The sequence below is a fragment of the Cynocephalus volans genome, chromosome 10 (assembly GCF_027409185.1).
Source record: "Cynocephalus volans isolate mCynVol1 chromosome 10, mCynVol1.pri, whole genome shotgun sequence".
Lineage (NCBI taxonomy): Eukaryota > Metazoa > Chordata > Mammalia > Dermoptera > Cynocephalidae > Cynocephalus > Cynocephalus volans.
In genome coordinates, this window is record NC_084469.1 from 53,014,228 (window position 1) to 53,038,363 (window position 24,136).

At 51.8% G+C, this 24,136-nt stretch overlaps 1 protein-coding gene across 3 annotated transcripts; it reads right to left on the minus strand.

Annotated features, from left to right (window-relative positions):
* Positions 1–616: 616 nt before the first annotated feature.
* CLASRP (CLK4 associating serine/arginine rich protein) lies at positions 617–24,009 on the minus strand. 3 transcript variants are annotated; one of them, XM_063109915.1, is made up of 21 exons: positions 23,963–24,009; positions 22,826–22,953; positions 15,121–15,218; positions 14,394–14,495; positions 14,065–14,144; positions 12,483–12,567; positions 10,973–11,121; positions 9,922–10,018; positions 8,677–8,755; positions 8,518–8,591; positions 7,159–7,200; positions 6,236–6,451; positions 5,835–6,119; positions 3,788–4,063; positions 3,290–3,329; positions 2,881–2,941; positions 2,369–2,427; positions 2,245–2,291; positions 1,445–1,527; positions 1,046–1,070; positions 617–768 (listed from the first exon to the last, which is right to left on the minus strand). In XM_063109915.1, the coding sequence occupies exons 2-21, from the start codon at positions 22,922–22,924 to the stop codon at positions 726–728; spliced, it is 2,040 nt and encodes a 679-aa protein (XP_062965985.1). In that variant the 5' UTR covers positions 22,925–22,953; positions 23,963–24,009; the 3' UTR covers positions 617–725. The 3 variants fall into 3 exon arrangements, 2 of the variants coding, with proteins under 2 accessions (XP_062965985.1, XP_062965986.1); XM_063109916.1 differs by lacking the exons at positions 617–768; positions 1,046–1,070; positions 1,445–1,527 and having other exon boundaries at positions 3,286–3,329; XR_010024583.1 differs by lacking the exons at positions 617–768; positions 1,046–1,070; positions 1,445–1,527; positions 2,245–2,291; positions 3,290–3,329 and having other exon boundaries at positions 2,389–2,427.
* Positions 24,010–24,136: the final 127 nt, after the last annotated feature.

A 24,136-nucleotide genomic window follows, 5' to 3' on the forward strand; every position in this document is an offset into this window, starting at 1 on the left:
TCCTTCCCTTCTGCAAGTAAATTGTCCTTCCCTCTTTACACACACATTTGGACTCTGGTTTTCTTGGGGTGTCTGAGGTGGGGTAGGAGGCTTACCCTCCTCAGGGTGGACGGCTGGACAGACCGGTTTAGAGTGAGGGGGTGAGGGGAAAGGCCAGCCCCCAGTGCCTGGGGCACAGAAGGACTGGCACAGAAAGCCGTGCTCCCGGTTCCCGGCATGGGCGAGGCCAGGGCAGGGGCCAAGTCGAGGGTGGGGAGAGGCCTGGACCTGTCACCAGAGGCTTCTGGGTGAAGTCCCAGCCCATCCTCCACATGCAGGGCTGGCACCCCATGTCCACAAGTGAAAGCAGGTCTGGACCCTTTTCCTATTGGATTGTGCCCCCTGCCTTTTAAGAAGGCCTCACCAACCCATAGCAGGTACTGTCTGACTCACTCAGCAGTTCTGATTAACATGGAGCTGCCATTTAGATATCTACATATGGGCAGGACTTCCCACACAGGCAACACTGGCACCTGCCTTGTAAATCCAACAAGTTCCTTTCCCAGCTGGCCCTGCTGGCTGGTGGGCAGTGGGATTTGAGAGCCCTATACCAACCACAGACGACACTGAGACCAGGTGAAGGGAATTAAATAATGTTTGCTTTTATTTCATGAGCAAAACCCAGCAGCAGCACAGCTTGAGCCCTGCTCCCCAACCCCTTGTCCCTCTGCTCCCCACTCTTCTGCCTAATGTCGGTAATGGGGGCTTCGGGATCGGGACCTTGAGCGCCTAGAGAGAGAAAGGGAGGGTCCCCATGAGGGTAGGACAGGAAGCAGGGAGCCTTTTCATGCATGCAGGCACCAACACGCTTGGGGACTGAGACTTCAGTGATCATGGGACTCAGCTGCACAGGAGGGATGCCCCCTAAGGGATGAGACCAGCCCTCTAACTGGAGGGGTGCAGGGTGGGGATGGAGGAATCAGGGCCTGGATCTCCCACGAAAGGCCAAGTGTAATTTCCCAGAGAGGTGGGAGGTTACCCTCGGGAGCTGGGCTGGCTTCATTACCTTCGAGAAGAGCTGTATTCTCGACCTGAAAAGAAAATGAGGATGGGTGAAGACAAAGCAAATGCCCAAGGGGTCAGGAGCGCTTTCGTGGCCTGGAGAAGGGTCCTCAAGGTTGGACTTCTGGTGTCTCCAACTAAGGTGACACCAAGGCTTCCAGTGAGTCCACTGACTGCAACCTACAACCCTCTCCAGCCCACACCAGTGTGCTGAGAATGAACATTTATTCTAATTCTTGCAATTACCTTATGACTGAAGCAATCATATTGCAAGCACGTACCCGTGTGTGTGCGCACATAGCTTAAGAGCTTTAATTTCTGGAAGACTAACATGGAAAATGTACCATGGTTTTTTGTAAGCCTGTTTGACTTTGACACTTCTCCCAGCCGAGTGGGTACTCACTATAACGGGGGGAGGGCGAGCGGCTCTGCCGGCTGTACTGGCGTTCCCATTCTTCTCTCTCCTTCTCTCGGCGTTCCCGCTCCCTGCGGGGAGAAGGGGGAGGCAACAAAGTAGAAGGAGTGAGCATTTGTGCTTCTGACACCCTAGTCCAAGTAAAACAGTAAACCAAGAGGGGAGGTACTGCTACTATCCCCACTTGGAAGTAGAGACACTAAGGCTCAGAGAGGGACACTGGCAGGCAGAGACTGCCTTGCTAGGAAAGCCTTGCTGAACAAACCTAAGGGAGGGCTAGACAGTTCCATCATTTCCTGCCAGTTTGGGGACCTGCATATGCTGTGTGCTTAATTGGCCTCCATCAGAATGACCAGGATTAGAAAGCCTAAAGGCTTTATTTATTGGGTGCCTTATCTGCAGAAGCCTCCTAACAAGCCTGTGAGGTAGGACAATGATTCCATCCATTTCCATTTAGTAAATGAGCAAACTTAGGCTCACACAAGAGAAAGACCCACAGTGGTAGGTATCTGGGGAAAAGCTTGCCAGGCTAAGAGAACTGCAGTGGCCATGTAAGCTTGGAGGCCAGGTTAGCTGGGAGGAGGTCATAGTGGCTGGATCTAAGCTGGGGACAGAGGGAGGAAAAAAAGGGTGGCTGGGCACCGCCCTGAGGGCCAGGCGAGGTCTGACTTTCATGCACCCAGAGGCTCAGGCAAGGCTCTAGAGAGGGGCTGGGTGGTGGGAAGGCTAAGTGGCCAGAAGCAGCAGGTGGCTGTGGCCACAATACAGGGAGTGGGGGACAGCCTTACTTCATCCGGATCTTGCGGGCCATGGCTCGAAGCTCGTCCTCCCGCTCCTGTAACAGAGGTGGCTGTGAGGCACGGCTGAGCCCAACACCTCACCCAAGCCCTACCTCTCCTTTCCCACACCTACCTGCCGCTCATGCTCCTGCTGTATCATCTTCTCCTGAGCCGCCTTCTTATCTGCCTTGACTGTAGGGAGGAAGGGACATGGTGGCTGAGGAGTGCCCTCAGAGCACCACTTTCATTTTTTTTCTTTAAAAGATGACCAGTAAGAGGATCTTAACCCTTGACTTGGTGTTGTCAGCACCACGCTCACCCATTGAGCTAACCAGCCATCTCTATACGGGATCCGAACCCGTGGCCTTGGTGTTATCAGCACCACACTCTCCCGAATGAGCCACGGGCAGGCCCAGAGCACCACTTTCTAAGATGAAGAACCTGAGCTCAGACTGCTGAGGCCCTCAGCATGGTGGCAGCAGGGCAGGAAGCAAACACACTCCTCCCTGAAGTGCCTGCTTGTCTATGCCTGCCTCTCTAAGAAGGGCAAGGTCTCCCTGAGGCTGGGGCTGGGTCTTCTGCTTGCTTCCACTGGCAGAGGAAGAGGAGCTGGGAAGACCTGAAGGGACAGATGGTGGGACATACACTGCCTGTTCAGAGCCTTCTGCATCCTCAGCTTCAGCTTCTCCTGCGGTGTCAGCTTGGGCTGGGGAAGGGGGAGAAAGACAGGAGAGGGGGTGGGTGTCACAGAGCTCCCACAAACCACCTCAGCCACGAGCCTAGGACTTGTGGGGGAAACTGGGGAGAAAGGGCAAGCTGCGGACACCCGCCATGAGGCTGAGGCTCTGGGAGGCTCAGGGACAATGAAGTCCCAAAATACAGTGAGGAGAGTAGGGGACACAGTTCTTATGGTGGCAGACCTCCCTTTGCCCCCCCCAATCCTTGGGGCTGGATCTCCTGGTCCACCCGGGCCCCCCTGCAGGCCCACCGGGCCCAGCTCTTGGGCACTGCTGCTGGCGGGATTTAGACGGGTGAGTTCCAAATTCTTACTGACTTTGGCAGCTCCTGTCTCTTTACCAGCGGCAGGCTCGGTCCTGGGTGGGAGGAGGCCAGAGGGCATGGTTGGGAGGAGGAAAGGGCAGCTGCCACATGACTCCACAGCCTTAGCAATGCCTTCAGACCAGACAGCCAAGGGCATGGGTCTGATGGCCCCTCCCCCACCCCACCCCCCGACCGAACAACCATCTTCCTCTCAGACCCCTCAGTACAGGTTCCTGTCCCCACAAAACCTCCAAGACAGGCCCATGCCCCCCTCTGGCCCCTCGCCCAAGACAAGGCCGTGACTCTGCTGACCCTCCAGGACATGGGCTTTACTCCTCAGAACCCCCCAGGTCAGGCCTATGTCCCCCTTGGACCCACTCTCCCAGGTCAGGGCCATGTCTCCCTCAGACCTCCTGGGGTAGAACCAAGTTCCCTTCAAAAAGACAACAGTGGAGTTCACTCTCCCCACCTAAGGCTGACAACCCTTGTCCCCCAGACCTGCCCTGCTCACTTTTTCAGCTTCTCGCCCACAGCAGGGGACGCTGCTGGCCTAGTCATCTTCTCTCTTGGGGGCGATGGCGAGTGACTCTGGCTGCGGCTGCGGCTGTGGCTGTGGCTGCGGCTGTGGCTCGGGCTGGGGCTTGGACTGTGGCTGTGGCTGCGAGTCAGGCTACGACTGCGGGACGGGCTGAGGGACCAGCTGCTGCGGCTACGACTGCGACTACTGCTGTGGTGTCTGGGGCCCCGGCCACCCCGCCTGTAGCGGTCTCCTGAACGGGAGCGGCTCCTGGGGGTGCAGCAGGGCAGGAGGCGGGCCGTGAGGCTCCAGGGATGCCATCAGCACCCCTCCCCTGGCTCCAAATCTACAGTCCTCTGCAAGGCCCTGTGTGTCCAGGCATGACTCCCTCGACTTCTCTCCTATCACTTTTCCTTAGAATCCCCAGAGCTGCTCCCTGGCCTCCCTCAGCCTCTGGACAAATATCACCCTCTAGATACAACCAGCCTAAGACAGCATCTCATGCCATCAGCTGTGCCTGAGCCACTTCACTTCTCCCTCTCTAGACACCCACTTGCCAACTTCCTGGGAGGTGACCTCAGGGGGGCAGGATTTGGCTGGGTGGCTCCCCCTTTATGTGCAGGGTCCAGCTCATGGCACACAGGAGGTGTTTCAGGGCAATCTCATGTACACCCTCACCCACCCCATCTTGCTGGGGTCCAGGGTTTCAGCACTAGTGGGGAGCACGCCTTCACTCCCACTGGTCTCAGCACAGACCCACAAGTTCCAGTCTGGGGACTCAAAGCCCCATCCTCTCCTTGCTCAGGACCCTCGTGGGACTCACCCAGGCTGACATTCAGGATATGACCAGGCCCCAACTCCTGTTCCCAGCCTTTCTCCTATTGTCACCCTGGGTCAGGCTACTACAAGGAATGACCTGGAAGCCAATTCCAGGCCACACACAGACTGCTTGAGCTGTCTTGGGTTATTACAAAACTAAAGTTTGTTGTCAATACTAAGAAAACAAGAGCCGTCCTTTAAAAGTCCAGACTCTCAACTTCTCTTGAGAAACCAAAGACTGGGCAGGACTAGGCCTGCCTCTGAGTGGTCAACGACATCACAGGATAGAACATGTGCTTGCCCGTTCACCAGGATCCACCTGGCCCTTCTATTTGACCTGCCAGACTCTGTAGGTAACTGACATGGTGATCCACGCTACAGTAACATAAGTAATAATTCTGATGATAGTAACAGTACTTACCCAGTGGTACCCTGTTCTAAATGCTTTACATGGAATTACTTGTTACACCTCCATATTGACTCAGTGAAGTGGACACTATTATCATCTCTATTTAACAGATGAAGAAACGAGGCCCAGAGTTTGCTAGCAGGGCCAGAGTTCACACCCAGGCAGTTGCTCTGAAGTCCATGCTCTCACCCAGCAAGCCTCACTTCTTTTTTAAGAGTAGCCCTGATCCTACCAGGCAAGGGAACCTGAAGCAGAAGCATGCTCCAGTCCCCAAATAACTTTATTTCCTCAACCATCCACACTGCTCACCTTAAACCCTGCCTCCTCCAAAAAGACCTGTCTTGATTCTTCTGCCCCACCCTCTATCACTGAGCACACACAGGACTGCCTTTCCAAGGGGTTTCCTCGGCCTTTAGGGCTTTAGTCCCTCACTGCGAGCCACAGAACTCCCTGGAGCAACCCACACTTCTAGTTGCCTTGGCCTGGGAACTCCTGACGGCAGAGACAGACGTGCCCAGTGGCAAGAGGTACTCAGTCTCTTCCCCTCAACTGAGTCCCTGAGAAGGACGGCTGGGCTCCTGCCCTACTGTTGCCATGCTTGGCACTCCCTGAACAGAATGGGCTCACTTACACCTCCCCCTCCAAACAGAGAGCTTCCTGAGAAAAAAGCAGTGGTTTGCGCCTCCCCCCTCAGACTCGGTGCTCTCTGGGTGTGGTGGCTAGGTCTCCCTCAGAGCAGGACTCCAAGAGATCAAGATGGGAGTCCATTCCTGCCCTAGGCCCTGCCCCCCACGTGCACACAGTGGCACACACCTGCTTCTGCGCCGGGGTCCATAACCACCACGCCGGGCAGGTGAGCGGGAGTAGCGGTGTCCGTCTCGGGAGCCCCCACCTGAGTGCCGCCGGCCACGGCTGCGAGAACGGGAATAGCGACGGGAGCGAGACCTCGAGCGGGACCAGGAACGCGAGCGGGAACGGGCGTGGCGGCCGGAGCGGTAGTAGCCCCCGCCTCGGCGGGAGCGGGAGCTGGAACGGGAGCTGGAGCGGGAGCTGGAGGTCCTCGAGGCGGAAGAGGAGGACGAGGAGGAGGAACGGCGGCTGCAGGCGGGGCATGGATGGCCAGTCAGCACAGGCCTGGGCCGTGGCTCCCCCTCTGCCCTGGATCCCCCCCATGGTGGCTGGGGTGTAGGGCGGGCAGCGTGAGCGTTACCGACCGGGCGCTGGCATTACGTCCCGGTGCGGGGCCGCCAGGCTGGGGGGGTGCGGGGAGCTTCCCTGTGGCAGCCCCTGATGCGGCTGCAGCAGCTGCAGCTGCAGCTGCCTCCTCGTCGCTGCCCCCAAAACTGGTGATGAACGTGATCTTCTCCTCCCGGCCTGGGGTTGGGGAGCGGGAGCGGGAGCGAGACTCGGAGCTAGATTCTGAGGGTGACCTACAGGGCAGAGAGAAGGCGGCTCAATTGCCTAGACTCCTCAAGCCTGTCCACCAGTGAATGAAACACTGCAGAGCACCAGAAATGACAATCATGGGTCACACAGCAACACCAGAAAGCCAGCACAGAGGAACGGATCCAGAAGGACAGATAGAAACCCAATCTCTATTAGGACTTGATTCACCATTTGGGAAGCTTTGTGAAATAACCAGGAAAGGGAATGACAAAAAATTGTATGGATTTTACACCGTTATTAGAAATGGATGTGTTGTTTGGGCCGGCCCGTGGCTCACTCGGGAGAGTGCGGTGCTGATAACACCAAGGCCCCGGGTTCGGATCCCATATACGGATGGCCGGTTCGCTCACTGGCTGAGCGTGGTGCTGACAACACCAAGTCAAGGGTTAAGATCCCCTTACCGGTCATCTTTAAAAAAAAAAAAAAAAAAAGAAATGGATGTGTTGGGTTTGGCCAGTTAGCTCCATTGGTTAGAGCATGGTACTGATAACACCAATGTCCAGGGTTCAAGCCCTCTACCACCAGGAGCCGACAACAACAAAAAAGATTCTGATCCACAACCTTCCCTCATATCATGCAGTCTGTGATCCTGGGGACCCTAGCAAGGTGAGTCTCCCACTCCTCCTCCCCACCCCTGCCCCTCCATCAGGGGGCTCCCTGGGTGCCTTTCCCTGGGCCTCCAGGGACTTACCGCTTATAGGGATCGTAGGTGGGGCTGTCTCGACGGGCATAGCTATGAGAGAAGAATAGGGTAGGACAAGAGGGTACTTGGGATCTGAGTGGGCATGAAATTGGGCCCCTTCAACCTGAGGGCCCCACCCACAACGTCCCAGACCCATCCTGACTCCGAGGAACACGGACTTCAGCAGCCCTAGTCCTTCTTGGCCTCCTGACCCTAGACTGGAGGCTTACCACCTCCTCCCACTCCACATCACAGGTTTTAACTGAGTCCTGGCTTATTAATGATGATAAAACTAAAATAGCTAACGTGTCTTAATTGTTTACTATGTGCCAGGTACTAAGTCCTTTATATCAATTAACTCAATGGCTCTTTATAACAACTCTCTGACATCGGTAATAAGATTATTCACACTTCATAGCTGAGGAAACTGAGGTGCAGAGAGGTGTAGTCACAGCCCAGGTCACACAGCTCATAAATGGAGCTGGTATCCCAACCCATGCCATGTGGCCCCTGAGCCTGTGCTTTTCTGCACGACACTGACGTGTGCCTCTATGCTGCTGCTGCTGCCAATGGAAATCACTGCTGCTCTTTCATGAACATCTTCTACACCAAACCCTGAACCCACAACACATTGTTTAAGCCTCATGGCAACTCTCAAACCTCTCCTCTAACAGATATGTGGCAAAAAGAGGCATTGCAAGGAGCTGGCCGGTTAGGTAGGTTGGTCAGAGTAGAGCCTTGTATCACCAAGGTCACAGATCCCCGAATTGGCCAGCCACAAAAAAAAAAAAAAGAGGCATGGCTTTGCACAGGTCCACCAGCCCTGAGAGGCTCTCCTCAAAGACTCCCAACCTAGGCTAGGCTCCCCCCAGTGCCAGATGCCTTATCCAAACCTGTCCCAAGACTTCCACATGGGGACTGGCCCAGCCCTCTCTCATGATAGGTGATAGAGAGGTGGAAACTGAGGCTCAGAGAGGGGAAGTCATTTGTCCAAACTCTGTCAGAGAAGCAGCCAAGCAGCAGAGCTGGGTCAGAGTTCAGGGCCAGACCTGTGCCCCTTTGCTCTGCCCTCAATTCTTCCAGCCATCCCTAGAAATAGCCTTAGGTCACACCCCTTCCCTACTGACTTCTGGGGGTCTGGCAAGAATCACAAGTCCAGCAGGGTATGGGGAGCAGCTGGCAGGGAAAGGTGTTCGTTTGCCCCTCACGGCCATTCTTACCTCTAAACCTTCACTCGGGCCATATACGGCCACACTAGAAAGTCTGCTTCCAAAGAGTCTTCCCGGGCCCTGAGACCCTGCCCCCCTTCCCCAGAGCCTTCAAGACCGACGCTGGCAGGGCGAGGGCTCAGGGGAGAAGCAGCCCTACCTGGGCGGGCTGATCTTGCGGCCCCTCAGCCGCTTCTCCCGGAACTCTCTTCGCTGGCGCCGGGAGCGACGGCCCTGGGGAAGGTGGATACCAGGCTGGTGAGGGGTGTGCCCTCTCTGAGGCACACCCTGCCCCCTTCAACCCTGGCCCAGACCTCACCGAGTACATGGCCTTCTCTTCCTCAAGGGCCTTGGCATGTTTGATGGCCTCTGCCTCCTCCTTATCTTTCCGAAGCATCCTGCAGAGGGGGATGAGAATCTCGATGGAGGAGAAAGCAGGTCAGAGGGTGAGGGGGGCAGTGGCAGAGTCGTCAAAGTGAGGGAGCCCAAGTCATCAGGAGATGAGGAACTCTATGCTGTCCTGTGGTGCCTTTCATTCATTCAATACAACTTATTGGGCACCTTCTGTATACCAGATGCCATTTTAGGTACTGAGAACTCAGTACTGTTTGCAGCTAGTAACTATAAAAGAAAAGAAAAAATGCAGCACTGAAAAAAACAGAAATCCTCACCTTCATGGATTTATACTTTTGGGGAGAAGACGGACAATGACCAAGGTAACAAAATGAATGGTCCGGTAGATGGTGCTAACCTTGACGAGACAAATAATGGAAGGAGGAAAGGAAGAGCCAGGGAACAGGCAGAGGCAACTGCACTTTTCAAGAGGGAAGTGGGGAAAGCCATACAGAAAAAGTGACATCTGAAGAGAAACCTGGGGGAGCAAGCTGCACAGATGCTGGGCAGAGGAGACAACAGGCAACGTGGTCCAAAGGCTGAATGGGCCTTGGGCATTTGAGGAGTAAAGAGGCCATGGAGGCTGGGCAGGAGGTCAGGGAGAGCAGGAGGCCATGAGATCAGGCAGGGGGCAGAGGACTAGACAGGTTAAGACCTTGTGGCTGTGGTGAGAACACTAGCTGTAACTGCTTGAGATGGGAGCCCGAGGGTTCTGAGCCAAGACTACAGTATCAGATTTGCGCTTATTCAGTTTCTGATTCACTGCTATGGTAGTTGAGACCATTCTATGTGATCTTGTGAGTAAAGAGCTCAGTACTTGTTGTGGCACAGGTTAGAGGCTCAACCAGCAATGGCTGAAGGAATGATACCATGAATGAAGCCTCTCCACTAGAGGTCACTGTCTGCCAGGCCCAGGAGCCCCAGGAGTTTTACAGGGTCAGACTGGCCCTAGGTCACACTGAGTAGGGAAGGCAGGATAATTTTAGGTACAGCCTTTGTTTCTGCACATATGAAGTGGGATCATAGGTACCCACCCCATGGGCTCAGCAGCCTGTATGTGTAAAGTCCTGAGCCCAGGGCTGAGCACACAAGTACTCAGAAACAGGATGGCTATTAGTACCAGAGGTAAAGATAGAAATGCCAGGGAGGGGTGTTAGCGGGTGGGCCTAACCTGACGAAGTCACCATCGGCCATGCCATAGGTTGTGGCCTGTTTGTTGAGATCTGCCACCTGCTCCTGGTTCAGTTCATCCACATCCACCTCCACATCTGCACCAAGAAAAAGGCTGTCAGGAGCCAAAGCCAAGTGAGAAGACAAGTGAGAAGGGGCAGTACCCCAGGAGGTGGGGGTGACAGGGGCACCTGCCAGACTGAACGAATCTTCCAGGAGGGATTGAATCAGGTCTGACTCATCTTGTCATCCCCCAGGCTGGCACAGGGCTTGGCCAGAGGTGAGCACAACACATGGTGGACAATCGGGGCTGGGAGAAGGGAGGTTGGTGGGGGGCAGGGGGGCGAGTAGATGGATGGATGAGTGAGATATGTAGAGAGAGGAATGAATGGGGGACAGACAGATGGTGGGTGAAGATCGAGGAGGGTGGCAGACGGGTCACAGGTATATAGCAGCTGGACATGTGATGAACAAGTGGAAGAAGGGACAGAAGAATATAAACATATGGCTCTGCTCGAGGAGAACAAACGGCTGGCTGGAGAGTGAGGGCTGGGATGAGAAGGATGGAGAGACAGGTGGGTGGTCTGGTAGATGGGTGATGAGTATTTAGGCAGAAAGTGAACTGCAGAGTGGGGAAAGGATGGACAAGTAGATGCTTAGGGGATGAGGAATAGCTCTGTAACAGGATGAACACTTGTTTTTCAGAGGGGAGAGAAGAGAGCAGGAGGGAAAGGCAAAGAAAGGCTGACCCAAGTGAAGGAGAACAGAGCCAACACCTAGGTGGGGAAAATATCATAAATAAAAACAGTGCCCTAGAAATGAGAAACGAGAGGAAGGGAGGGAAGGAGAGGAAGGAAGGGGGAGGGAGAGAACAGACAAGGATATGAGTGAGACAGGGAGGAGGCAGGAGGCTGGAGTGCCCTGGAGCCGGGGAAGGAGGGAGAGATGGGGCTCAGGGCTCGTAAGCTCAGGATGCCCCACAGAGGGTGAGAGACAAGACACAAAAACGATGCCCAGGGACTGTGGGTGGGAGGGCAGAGAGGGGACCCCACCGATGTCGGGGATGACCTCATCTTCATCCGAGTTGCTCTCCTCCTCAGCTGGTGATTCCTCCTCCTCTGGCTTCTCCACCACCTTCTCTACCTCAGCCACTGTGCTGTCCTCATAGGTGTAACCAATGGATGCCTTCTTCTCTGCCAGCCTGGGACGGGGAAGCCCATGAGCCAAGGGCAGGCCCCACACACTGCAAGTCCCATAGCACCCTTACCTCAGGCTCTCTCTCAGCCTAGGACCGTTTCTGCCCACCCACCAGCTCCTCACTCTTCCTCCACATCCCAGCTCCAATGCCCTGTCTTCCAGGAAGTCCTCCTTGACCAGCCTCCCCAGGCTGGACGAGGCGCTGTCCTGATCTCCCCAGCCGTGTGCACACTGGGTCATTGCTGTTGATGGACAGATCTGTCTCCAACTAGACTGAATCCCATGAGAGCAGAGCCCCAAGTTATCTTGGGCAACAATGTGTACCAGCTTTGCCCAGGACAGAGCAGGGGCCTAGTGAGCATCTGTTGCTGAATTAATCTAGTCAACATTCCCTGATGTCTTCCTGATGCCAGCCTTGTTCTGAAGATTGTCCTGCAATCTTGGACAAGTGACTTAACCCCTCTGTGCCTCAGTTTCCTTTTCCATAAAATGGGATCACTAGCAAAGTGAGTGCTTGGTTCTTGGGCACTGCTTCCGTGGATGAGGGTCAGACTCTTCCAGAAGCTTGTAGTCCAGTCTCACTCTTTGGGTGCAGGAAAGCAGCAAGCAGTTAGGATCACAAAGGAGCACGAGGGAAGAAGTAACTGAAGGTGGTACCTAGGACCTGAGCCAAGGCTCCAGGACCATCATGGAACAGATGAAACAGAAGTTGCCCCATAGAAGGAGGGAAAGTTAACCCTGGCAGAGGGAATGGCATGTGCAAAGGCAGAGTGGGGACTGGGCTCAGCCAGACTGGGGTGGAGAACGGAGAGGCAAGATGGCCCAATTGTTGCTCTTCAGAGATGGCAGATCAGAATTGCCCTGCTCCAGGCTGCTCCAGAATAAGGCCCAGCAGTCTCCCAGCCATTCCTCAAGGAACATGACTTTGAGAAGCGCCTCTCCAGAGTGAGATCAGCTAATGCTGACTACAAGCTTACTGCATGGGAGGCAAAGGTACAAGTGCTTTACAAATTCAATCTCCTGCATTCTCACAACTCCAGGCAGCAGGGACTCCTGTTAGACTCGTTCTACAGAGGAGCACACTAAGGCCCAGAGGGAAAGTCCTCACCCAGGGCTGTCTCACCACAGGGCCTGCACATCTCACCACTCCATAAGCAGAAAATGCAGAGCCTTCAGCAAATTCTGCCCCTCCAGCTGCTACTTCCTCCTCTAAACACTTCATAACTGAGCACCTTCTGTGTGCCAAAAACCACCCCTAGGCTCTGGGGAGACTATGGTGGGCAGGATGGAAGAGGCCATGGCCTGATGGGACTTACAGCCCTCCTGCCTCCCCTCAACCCCGCCGTAGCCCAGACTCTGACTCACTTTTTCTTCTCGTCCTCACTTGGTCTCTGAAGGCCACCGTACAACTCGTCAATGTAGATCTGGTATAGGCACTGCTCCTCTGAGACTGCAACAAGCAAGAGGCACACAGGTCAGAGTGGGTTGGGGACATGGGAATTCAAGGGGGGACACAAGAATGCAGTGGGGCAGGAGGGTGGGTGGAACCCAAGTGTATCAGGGAGTATAGTCACCAATTCCAGGTAACCACAAACCATGTCTGGTGGGACACAAGCAACTGCAGTAGAGCCCTGGCTATACCATTTACTCACCCTGCAATCTTGGACAAGTGACTTAACACCTCTGTACCTCAGTTTCCTTTTCCATAAAATGGGACCACTAGCAGAGTGAGTGCTTGGTTCTTGGGCACTGCTTCCATTATCATTGTTATAGAGGCCTTTGGCTGGAACCTTCAGAATTATAAAACTGCTCCTGAGTGCTGGACATCATTTGGATACCACAGGCTGCTCCACTGTGTTGGTCTCCGGGGCTTAGTTTAAACTAAGTGTGGTTTAGGATAATCTGGATTCTCCTCCACCCCCAAAACCCATCTCAGGGAGCTCAGCAATGGACCAGAGCCTTGCCTGACTTTCTCTGTGGTGAGACGCTTGTCTCTGACTTGCTGTGGGACCCCAGGTAAGTCTCCTTCCTCCCCTCTGCAGGCTTCAGCTTTTCTATTTGTGATGTGAAGTGGATGGGCTCAGGGAGCCTGGGGGTGACACAGCATGGCCCTCCCTCACTCTAGCAGACATCCGGATTCCTGCCCATAGTTTACAAAGCCCAGGGAGGGCTCTGCTACTTGTCTCACACAAGCTACCTTGCTCACCCTTCTCTTTGTTCCTCCAGTGTACCTGTCTCTCTGCCCCTAAAGAGTCTCTGGACACACAGAATCCTGCGCACTACCCTCTCTCAACTGAGAGCTACTATCCACCCTTCACTGACCTTGGCCTCGGTCAGGACCTCTGTCCTATTTTTCTCAGAGAACAGCACACTGTCTGTCATAACACTGCCTTAGTTTGCTTATATGATTATGTGCTGCTGCCCTTTCCCACACTAGATCTTTGATCCCAGAACAGTGCCTGACACACCACTGGTGCTTAATAATTGTTTGTGGGAGTGAATGAATGAATGCAGAGTCAGACAGATCTAAGGGAAACCCTGGTTCTACCACCAAGAATCTATGTGGCCTTGAGTGATGGCAAAAACAACAGTATCGATGATGACAAATTTCCCTGTTTCTAAGGCTTCACTGATGGCTAGAATTCTGGCAACCTCTGATTTTAGAGATGTAAAAGCATCTATCTTAGAAACAAAGAAATATGGGACTAGCAAACCCTCCAGGATGGCTGACTGTGCAAGGCTCGGTGCCGGGGTTTTATACACATCATCTGACTGAATGCTCACAACTACCCCTATAGACAGAGCAAGTCCACGACAGAGCTGGGACCAGAATCCATGGCCCTTTAGTAGAAAGTGAATGGATAAAACTTTTCTTCCCAAACTTATCTAGGTCTTACAGGCTCCAGGGGCCCCAAAACCCCACTCCCCCCCACCCCAGATCACTCACTGCCAGCAAAGTCGTTCTGCACCAGGCCTCGGTAGCGCTCATAGTTACATTTCCGCTCATCTGACTCCTGTTCTGGGGAGCTTTGAGGGAGGTAAAGACCTTGAGATCAGAGGGAGGGGTAAATCCCACCCCAGGCCAGCAAGAAGAGGGATGAGGTGCCTGGCTCAGGCTGGGGGTGGGAGCCCTGTTAGTCTCAGATACCCAGACAGGAGGGGGTCCCTCCCCACCTGCACATCTCTTTCCTAAGAAGGTGACAGGCAGGCTAGGGAAACAAGAGGTGCTGCTGGGTGTGACACTCTGCCTGGCAACCCCTTAGGGAGATAGCTTACATGGTGGTAAGCAGCGGTGGGGTGTAGTCAGGGATGTGGTCCAGGTGGGCACGGACATCAAAACGGTCAATCATGTTGTTGGTGTCCCCTTGCCAGGGCATCCTGAAGTAGGAAGGAGTGGAGCAGAGAAGCAAGGAGCTCAGGGTCTCCTCTGCCAAGGACACAAAGCACTTGTTTCCTGCCACTTGAAGCCTGAGAGCCTGGTCCTCAGCCCCCTCTTATCCCCATGCCACAGCCTTCGCCCTTACCCCCCAGCTCTCAGTCCCTTATACTGCAAATCCTTCTGAATCCCCATTCAGGCTCCTGAGACCTGGATCAAGCCACCCATATGACTGCCCCTAGGAAGACCAGGGCCCCATTTCTCAGAACGAAGCAATAGTGGGGAATTAAAACCTAGGGCTACTTGAGGAGCCCCAGTCAGCCTGAAATATCCTCATATGGCAACCTACTCTCTGCTCCCTCTGGGCTTCTGGCCCTGGCCTCACCCATTCTCCTTTAAGTCCTCCAACCATCACTGGTACTCTGAGGCCTCTATCCCAACCCCTGCCCACTCTGCTTAGCTTCTATTGCTGTCTCCTTCATACGTAGGTCAAGTTTTCCCTGCCACTGAGTCCCCAAAGTCTGTCCATATCCCAGAGTCTCTGCTGCAGATTCGACACTGCCTCTCATCCCTTTTGAGCCACACCTTCAGTCACAGACACCACCATGCCCCCCATGTCAGTCTTACATGTTAACAGGGCTCTCAGCAGCCAGCGCAACTGCAGAATCCAGATGTACCTTGCAAGCTCGCCCATGCACTTGCAGGAACTGGGCTGGGTCCTTTTTCTGCAGGAGTGGACAGGACAGAGGTCACCACCCAACTGAGCAACCCCCACACAACCAAGCTTAGCAAGCTCCCCTGATGTCAAGCAGGCCATACCTCAGAGGTGAACTAATCTACGCAGCAATGGCAGCACTAATGGGAGCCACCTAACCTCGAGACAGCGGAATTGTTCCCTCCCTAGGTGGTGGCAAGAGGCTCTGAGCTCTGGCCCAATCTTCTGCATAGCCAGTACCAAGACCTCCCTCCTAAATTATTACCCCCAACTCTTCACACACACACCCCATCCCTGTCATTCATTCAGAACCAGATATGAGCACTTTGGCCTGGACCAGCCTCTAGGATACCAAGGATCAATGTCATTAGTAGTGAGGGAAATACAAATCAGAACCACACGAAACCACTTCACATACACACTAGGATGGCTAAAAATAAAAGGACAGACAATAATAGTACAGACGAGCATGTGGAGAAATTAGGTTCTTCAGAAAGTTAAACAAAGAATTACCATATGATCCAGCAATACCATCCCTAGATATATACCCAAAAGAATTGAAAACAAGTGTTCAAACAAATATTTGTACATTAATGTTCATAGCAGCATTATTCACAATAGCCAGAGGGTGGAAACAATATAAATGTCCATTAACAGATGAACAGATAAACAAAATGTGGTACTTGTATATTAATACTTGTACATCTCACGGTGGAATATTACTTGGCAATAAAAAGGAATGAAGTACTGATACACGCTACAACATGGATGAACCTCAAAAACGCCACGCTAAGTGAAAGAAGCAAGTTACAAAAGGCAACACATTGCACAATTTCATTTATATGAAATATCCAGAATAGGCAAATCCACAGAGATAAAGAGTTAATTAGTAGTTGGCTAGGGCTAAGGAGTTGGGGAGAATGGGGATTGACTCTTGATGGGTACAGGGTTTCTTTTCAGAGTAATGAAAATTTTCCAAAATTTGATTGTGGTGAGGGCTGCATAGCCCATACTAAAAAGCACTGAATTGTACACATTAAATGAGTGAATTGTGTGATATGGGAACTGTATCTCAATAAAGCTGTTCCCCATAACGGCCCACCGCCAAAAAGAAAAAGGACATCAAGATGGGGGAGAATGTCCCCCAAGTCTATCGCCCTCAGGCCTGAGCCTGCCTGTGGGGGTCACAATTCCAAATCATCATAAAAGCTTCATGAAAAGGATAAAATTTAGCAGCAGCATCTCCCACAGATGATCTTCCTGAGTGCCAGGCCCTAGTTGAGCTCCAGCTGGGTGCCACCTCACAGAAACCCGCAAGAGCCACAGTAGGGGCTGCTTTGCTATCCATTAAATCCTGACCAAGCTCCCGGTGACACATACCTGGAGTACAACCACTTCTCTTCCCCACCCCCAGAACCAGCCAGCATCTCCTCTCACCTGGACCATGCAGCAGCCTCCATGGGAATCTGTTGCCACCTTTGCTCTCTACAGTCCATTCTCCGCACAGCAGCCAGGCGGATTCTGCTAAAACCTATTAGGCCATATCCCTCCTTTACTCAGAGCCATGCATACTCTGGCCTGCCCCTCTCTGGCTTCCCCTCTTCCCCACCCCTACTCTGCTCTAGACACACTGGCCTCCTGCCATTCCTTGAACATTCCAGGCATGACCCATGCTTCCGCTCAGGACCCCTGCGCTTGCTGTGCCTTCGCCTGGCATGCTTTTGAGCACAACTGTTCCCCTACTTATTTCAGATCTCCTTCTACAAGCCTTCCTTACTGATTCTATCTAAGCAGATCCACCCAAACCCCTTATTTACTCTAGCTCCTTAACCCCATTTGTTTTCTTCAGAGCACTTGCTACCACCTGATATTATATACCTTAAATCATTCATCACCTGTCTCCCACATTAGAACGTAACTCCCATGAGGCAGGGATGTTTTGCTCAGTACTATATCCCCAGGGCCTAGACAGGGCCTGGTCCACTGCAGGTGCTCAGGAACACTGAATGAAGGAAATAGAGAATGAATCCTCCTGAACAGAGGAGAAGACTGAGCCCCGCAGGAAAAAAAACATCAGCTCCAAGTTTCCAAGATCCTGAACTTCCTCACTCTGTCTCCATATCTCATCCCAACCTTCAGCCAGTGGATAAACAGAAGCATCCCACTACTGTAAGGAGCTGGGGACACTCACCAATGACCACAGCTATTATCAGGCTAATTTCAATCCTGCTCTTATTATGTGGCAGGCACTTGACTGTTATCATCCTCATTTCACACCTGAAGAAACTGAGGGTGGGACATGCCCAAGACCACAGGGTCCAGAAGGAGAGGCACCGCTACAATCCAACTCCTCAGCCTGCCTCCCATAATTCCTCATTTTGGGCCACGCACATATCCAGCTCGCTCAGCTCAGTGATAGTCCCAGGCACATCTAAGGCCAAGAACCCACCATACTCCAAGGCTGCTCCAGGCCAGAATGCCCAGTTCCAACAGCCAAGACTCATGGGACACTGTTCTGAGTACGAAACGTGGCAGGTATGGAGAAGCTACTGACAGGGTCGGCTCCACAGAAAAGAAAAAGCATTGGGCTGGGAGTAAAAACCCGGAGTCTGAGGCCTGGCTCTGTTGGGAGGTTATGGAAAAGTCAATGAACCACACTGAAAGCCAGGCACTGAGCTAAGTGTTTTATGTACATTTTCTCACTCAAACTTGCCAATCAGGGAGAAATATACTATTCTTAGTACCATGTTCCAGATGGGACATGGAAACTAAGGCTCAGGGAAGTGAAGCCCTCTTGCCTAAGACCACACCAGTAATAGGCAGAACTAGAATCTGAACCTAGATAGGTCTGACTCCAAAATCCACTTGTTTTTTAAATTTTTACTTTTTTTTTAAACTTAAGAGTAATTTTTTCGGGTTGGCTAATTAGCTCAGTTGGTCAGAGCATAGTGTTGTATTACCAAAGTCGGGTTCAGATCCATGTACCTGCCAGATGCCCTCCCCCACAGAGGGGAGTAATTTTGTTGTTGTTTTGTGGCTGGTTGGTTGGGGGGATCCGAACTTGACCTAGGTGTTATCAGCACCGGGCTCTAATCAACTGAGCTAACCAGCCAGCCTTTTTTTTTTTTTCCCAGAGTAAGCTAAGATCAATTTTTTTTTATTGTGGTAAAAAAACACATAAAATTTACCATCATACCATTTTTAAGTGCACAGTACAGTAGTGTTAACTATATACACCTTGTTATGCAACAGATTTCTAGAACTTTTTTTATTATCTCCCCCCAAAAGAAGTCTAGAACCTTTTAATCTTACAAAACTGAAACCCTAACATGAAAAAACAAAAAAAGAAAGAAAGAAAAGAGAAGAAACAAAAAAAGGAGAAAAAAATTTTTAAAAATTAAAAAAAGACTGTATCCACTGAACAACTCCCTTTTCCCCCTCCCCCCAGTTCCTGGCAATCACCTTTCTATTTTCTGTTTCCAAGGACTTGATTATTTTAAATACCTCATGTAAGTGGAATCATACAGTACTATCTTTTTGTGATGGCTTATTTCTTTAGCATAATGTCCTCAAGGTTCATCTGTATTGTAGCATATGACAGGATTTCTTTATTTTTTAAGGTGGAATAATAGTCCATAGTATGTATATACTACATTTTCTTTATCTATTCATCCCTCAATGGACATAGGTCACTTCTGCCTCTTGGCTACTGTAAACAATGCTGCAATGAACATGGATGTACAAATATTTCTTCAAGATCCATAATCTAGGACTAGCTGGTAAGCTCAGTTGGTTAGACTGTGGTGTTGATAACACCAAGATCAAGGGTTCCGATCCCCTTACCACCCAGAGGCCAAAAAAAAGATCCATAACCTACTCTTAACCACTGGACTATCTTGCCTCTAGGATCAGATGGGGTCAGAGGAGTTCATCATGAAGTCTTTCTTGTTCTTTTTTTTATGAAGTCTTTCTTTCTTCCACTCATCCATTCATTCAATGTTAAGCAGACACCTACTATATGCTAGGCCCTGTACAAGGGCAGAGCAGTGACTGAGACAGCCTCAGCGCTGCCCTCACGGGCTCACAGTCCAGTGTGGAAGACAGATCTGTCCCTACACAGTGATGACCTAGAATAGACAGTGCTGAGATGGGGGAGTACAGGGGACCTGCTGACCCAGCCTGGGAGGTCAGCCTGGGGTTTTCCAGAGGAGGAGACACATAAGCTGAGACCTATTTATTTCCCACTTTCATATTAACAGGGGATTCTGCTTCTTTATCCAAGCCACTGATCAAAAAAGAAAGTTAACAAGGACAGGAGCAATGACAAAACCAGAGTCAGTTAGGGACTGAAGACAAGGAGCGAGAGCAGGCACCAAGGGCAAATGAGGAACAGAGAAACCAGCTGCGTCTGGTCACACTCATGCAGCCTGCCACAATCTATCTTGACTTCTTCAACACACACCCCACAGCTTTTTCTCTCAGCCTAAGAATTAGATGAAGGGTTCATGTGAGCTGCCCCATCCCCTACTCAAAGTAACCATCAGCCACTGCCCAGTAATCTCCCACAGCTTGGCAACTCAGATCTGAATGCTGATCATGTTCATGTACAGGGACAATGACTGCCTGTACGGGCCTGCACCACAAAGCACCCCACAGACACTTGTTATTGAAACTCTTCCCCATCATTCATTGAGAGGAGCTGGTCATCACCATCATCCTGAGTGGGAAAACACAGCTCAGGAAGTTTCCCTGCTAACAAGGAGGGGAGCCTGGCATCCCAGGCCTTCTGTGTGACCCAACTCTACCCTGTCTTTTCTCTATACCATCAACCTGGATCCAAATTCCAGCTCTAGCCAATAATATTAATGTCATTAATAACAAGAGCTAATATTTACTGAGCAATAGTTACCCTGGGCAGACCTACACTCAGTGGTCTATGAGCCCAGTTCTTCAACAACCTGTGAGGGAGGTGCTCTTGTCCTCCACCATTTGTGGCAGACCATTAATTGGCAACCAACATCCATTCTCCTTTCTTTGATACTACTAGAATTCGTAATATATCTGGTCAAGGCTACCCAGAAAACTCTACACCTCTTAGCCTTCCTCGCAGTTGTACATGACTATGGGACTACTTTCTGGCCAGTGGGATATAAGTAAAAGTGTCACGGGAAAACATCTAGAAACTTTCTTAATAACTGACATGAGCACTCTCTGCTCCTTCCCTCCCTTCTCCTCCCTGCTGGATGGAATAAAGACATGATGGCTAAAGCCTGAGCAGCCCTGTTAGACCTTGAGACAAAACTGGGAAGAGATGCTGTGTGCAGGAGAACAACAAAACTGAAGCAGCTTAGGTCCCAGAACAGAACTGGCTACCTCTGGGCTTTTCTGTGAATAGGAAATGAACTTCAAGCTTGTTTAAGCCTATAATTTTTTAGGCCTCTGTTACTCACAGCCCAACCTGATTGTACATGATATATCACCTCACATGCAGAAGAGGTAACTAGGCTCAGGAAAACAGTCACTCGCCCAAGGTCACACAGTACATAGGTCAAATAACTAGAATTTGAACCCAGAGCCCTATGACTCCAAACTCTAAGGACCTAACCATGGTATTTTGCCTCCTGGTATTGTGCCACCATGGACAAATTGCTTCACCTTTCTGAAACTTTCTGCAGGATAAGGCCTAGGTGAAGAGCTTAGAGAGGTCAAGGGTCAGAAAGACGGTTTTGACCCCTTGCTATGTGACTGTCGGTCATCCCTCTCTAAGCCTCAGGTTGCTCCCCTGTCAAATGGAAATAAGAACCACCTCCTAGTCTGGGGTGAGGATTTGATGAAGTGGAGATGCATGCCAAGTGCTTAGCACAGTGGTTAACGCAGAAATGCTCATCATCAGCAAGACCTTTAACACAGGAATCATCCATATCCACCTCTCCGAACTACTGAAAGGACTAGAAAGAATGTACCAAAGTGGCAGGCACCGGGCCTGGCACACCATGTGCTGTTAACAAATTACAGCTATTCATTCCTGAGGACTATGGCCAACACTGACCCAGGCCCTGCCCTTGTGGTCATGTTATAGTTATTCTGACACCACCAGAGACGGGCTCTCCCTCCAGTTCAGTGGTTCCTTCCTAGGTGATAGAGGAAACTGAAGAGCTCTCAGAGCCTCCCCTCCTCTGAAGATTGGGGTTAACAGCAGCCTCTGTCTCATGGGTGACTGTGGGGATTCAAAAAAAATCCATGCACCTAAAGCACTCTCACATAGCCTGGTGCCTGAAAAGGACCAATTAAATGGTAGCTGCTATTATTATTACTGTTTTATTCACCTATTCTTTCAAACCATATTTGATGGGCCTCACTCTGGGATGCAAATATGACCCAAATATACTTAGTCCCCAATCTCACAGAGTTGGGTTTTGTGTGAGAGAGAAAGAGTGAGTGTGTGTATGTGTGTATCATAATGCATTAAATTCCACAAGGGGAAGGAAAGCAAGCTACAATGGCATTTATGGGGAACACCTGACTGACTCTGAGAGGAAGACAAGACTTCCCTGAGACTGAGATCTGACAATTGAGCAGTAGCTAACAGGTATGGGAAGAGGTCATACAAAAGTCCTGTGGCCAGTGTATGGGTCAGTGGAGGAATATCAAGGAGGCCAGGATTACTTGAGCAAAGGAATAAGGCAGAGAATGGCATGAACGAGGCATAAGTCTGGAAGAGGAGCAAAAGCCAGAGACCATACAGGTCCTTGAAGTCTATGATGAGGACCCTGGGTTTTCTTCCCAGTGCCATAAGGGAATGATGGAAGAATTCTGAGCAAAGGACGAACTAGGTCAGCTTTGTGCTTTAGAAATACCTCTCTGGCCCCTCTGAGGAGGGCAGATTGGAGGGGACAGGACTGGAGGACAGTCTGGGGAGGAGGCTAGGGCAGTAATACAGCAAGAAATAAAAATGTCTATATAAATGTCATCTGACAGGAGAACTAAACCTGTAAACAAGTGCCATTTCAAGCTGGGGTCCCAAGGGCAACTATGAGTTAACAGGGGAGGGAAGGCATTACAGGCCAAAGCCCTGTGATGGCAGAGATGGAAAAAAGACCAATGGAGTTGTGCAAGGATGAAGCTTAGAGGCCAGATCACAAGAGCTTTTCAGGCCAGGGGATGGAGTTTGGTCTTTTCTCCAAAAGCAACAGAAGCATCAAACAGAAGAGCGAAGTGGTTAGATTTCACTTAATGAGCACTGATGGCACTTCCATCATATGCCAAGCCAAACCTCAAGAGTGGCTGAGCTTTTCTGGGCACAGGGAATACAGCAATAAGCAAGATAGACAACGATCCAAAGGTGGCCAGTCTTATGTCTGGACTGCTCTGAATGTTAGATTTCTCACCTTCCTGCTAACACAAAATCTGCATTCTGAGGCCACACCAAACAACACAGTATGCTATAAAAAACACAACCCCTCAAGTTCTTACCAGTGATTATGCTCAAGAAATGATTAACAAATATTCTCCTGAGGAAACAGAACTCATATCTTGGTACACTTCCAAGCCCAACTTTTACCAGAATAGGAAGCCTCTGGAGGATTTCCCACCCCAGACGAAAGACTGGCTACTCACGATCTTTTCATAGTACTCTCGCCGCCGCTCCGCCCTCTTCTTGTAGTCCACCATCATGCCTCGAAGTTTCCGCTCATGCTTCCGAGCCTCGTGCCACATTGTGGTGAGGCCAAGCCTGAGGCCTCAACCTGGGGGATGAGGGGACCAGGAGTGTCAGATGGGCTGTAAAACCCATATGGGCAAGAATCAGTCTTCTAACAAGTTGGTGACAGAGCTGATCCTAAATAGTACGTCTCTCAGCTTTAGGGAGCGGAAGTGAGGCTGCAGAACTGTGTGCCAGATGCTCAAGTGTATCCCCGACAATTCTGATCCAGTAGCTAGGACATTCTGACAGACCCTTAGGTGATTCTGGGATGAGCATCCCTGGGAACGGAGTGTCCTAGATTCCACAAGCGCTGGAGTCAGGGATGAAAGGTTTTGGAAAGTTGAAAGTGTTTGAAGGAAGGTCACAAAGCAGAACCTGACAAGCTAGGGCTGGAGCTCAAGGAAAGAGGAAAGAGCTGAAAAGGATCCCACCAGTGGCCTTCCGTGGGGGTGGGTATGGGTATGAGTTGTGGAGCGATAACGATGAAGGCAATTGGAGATGGTATGGAGGTGAGTGTCGAGGGTAGGTGAAGGGACGGGATGGAAGATGACGAGGCTTGAGGGAGGAGGGGGCTCATGCGTGAGCACTGTAAGGAAAGACCGGAGTAAGACTGAGGTCTAAAGAAGGGATCTGGGGGGTTGGGGGACGGTATCCAGGTAAAAAGTGGGTAGAGCATGGGGGCGGAGTAGCTGGCTGACGGGAGGTGGGCTGAATTGGGGGCAGAGATTGTGGAGGGGGCTGAGACCGAGGGTTTGGACAGCGCTTGTGGACCAGGTCGGGGCCACAGGGTTTGGGCTTTTTTGACAAAGGGGTGGGACCTGTGACAAGCGGCGGGGTCGAAGGCCGAGTCGGACGCAGCGAGTTAAGGCCCACGGCGGGGGCAGGGGCGCGGCCTGAGGCCCATCAGGCGGAAGGGGATGTGGGGCGGCCGGTCCTCGGCGCTGGGGCCAAGCACAGGTCCACAGCAACACGGGGAGAGCCCGAGGCAAGGGAAAAGCTAGGCTGACGCCCACCCGAAAGCCAAGAGGTTGAAGCCTTCCGCCCGCACTCACCGGCTGGCCGCCACCTCCCACCGCCGCACTCGCGCGTCGCCCGCACCGGAAGCGGAAGTGGGAGGCCGCGCCAAGGGAGTGAGGAGGAGCGCGCTTCCGTCGACGGGGGGCGGGGCCGGGGAGGAGGGGCGGGGGCTTGAGGCAGGAGGGGCGGGGGCTTGAGGCAGGAGGGGG

What these genes read in the sequence shown, in the direction of transcription:
- CLASRP (XM_063109915.1), bottom strand. Translation starts at nt 22,924, where the DNA reads ATGTGGCACGAGGCTCGGAAGCATGAGCGGAAACTTCGAGGCATGATG. An exon ending in GAGAGTACTATGAAAAGATC is followed by an intron (nt 15,219 to 22,825) that starts GTGAGTAGCCAG and finishes CCACTCCTGCAG; the next exon opens with AAAAAGGACCCAGCCCAGTT. An exon ending in ACCTACGATCCCTATAAGCG is followed by an intron (nt 6,452 to 7,158) that starts GTAAGTCCCTGG and finishes TCTGCCCTGTAG; the next exon opens with GTCACCCTCAGAATCTAGCT.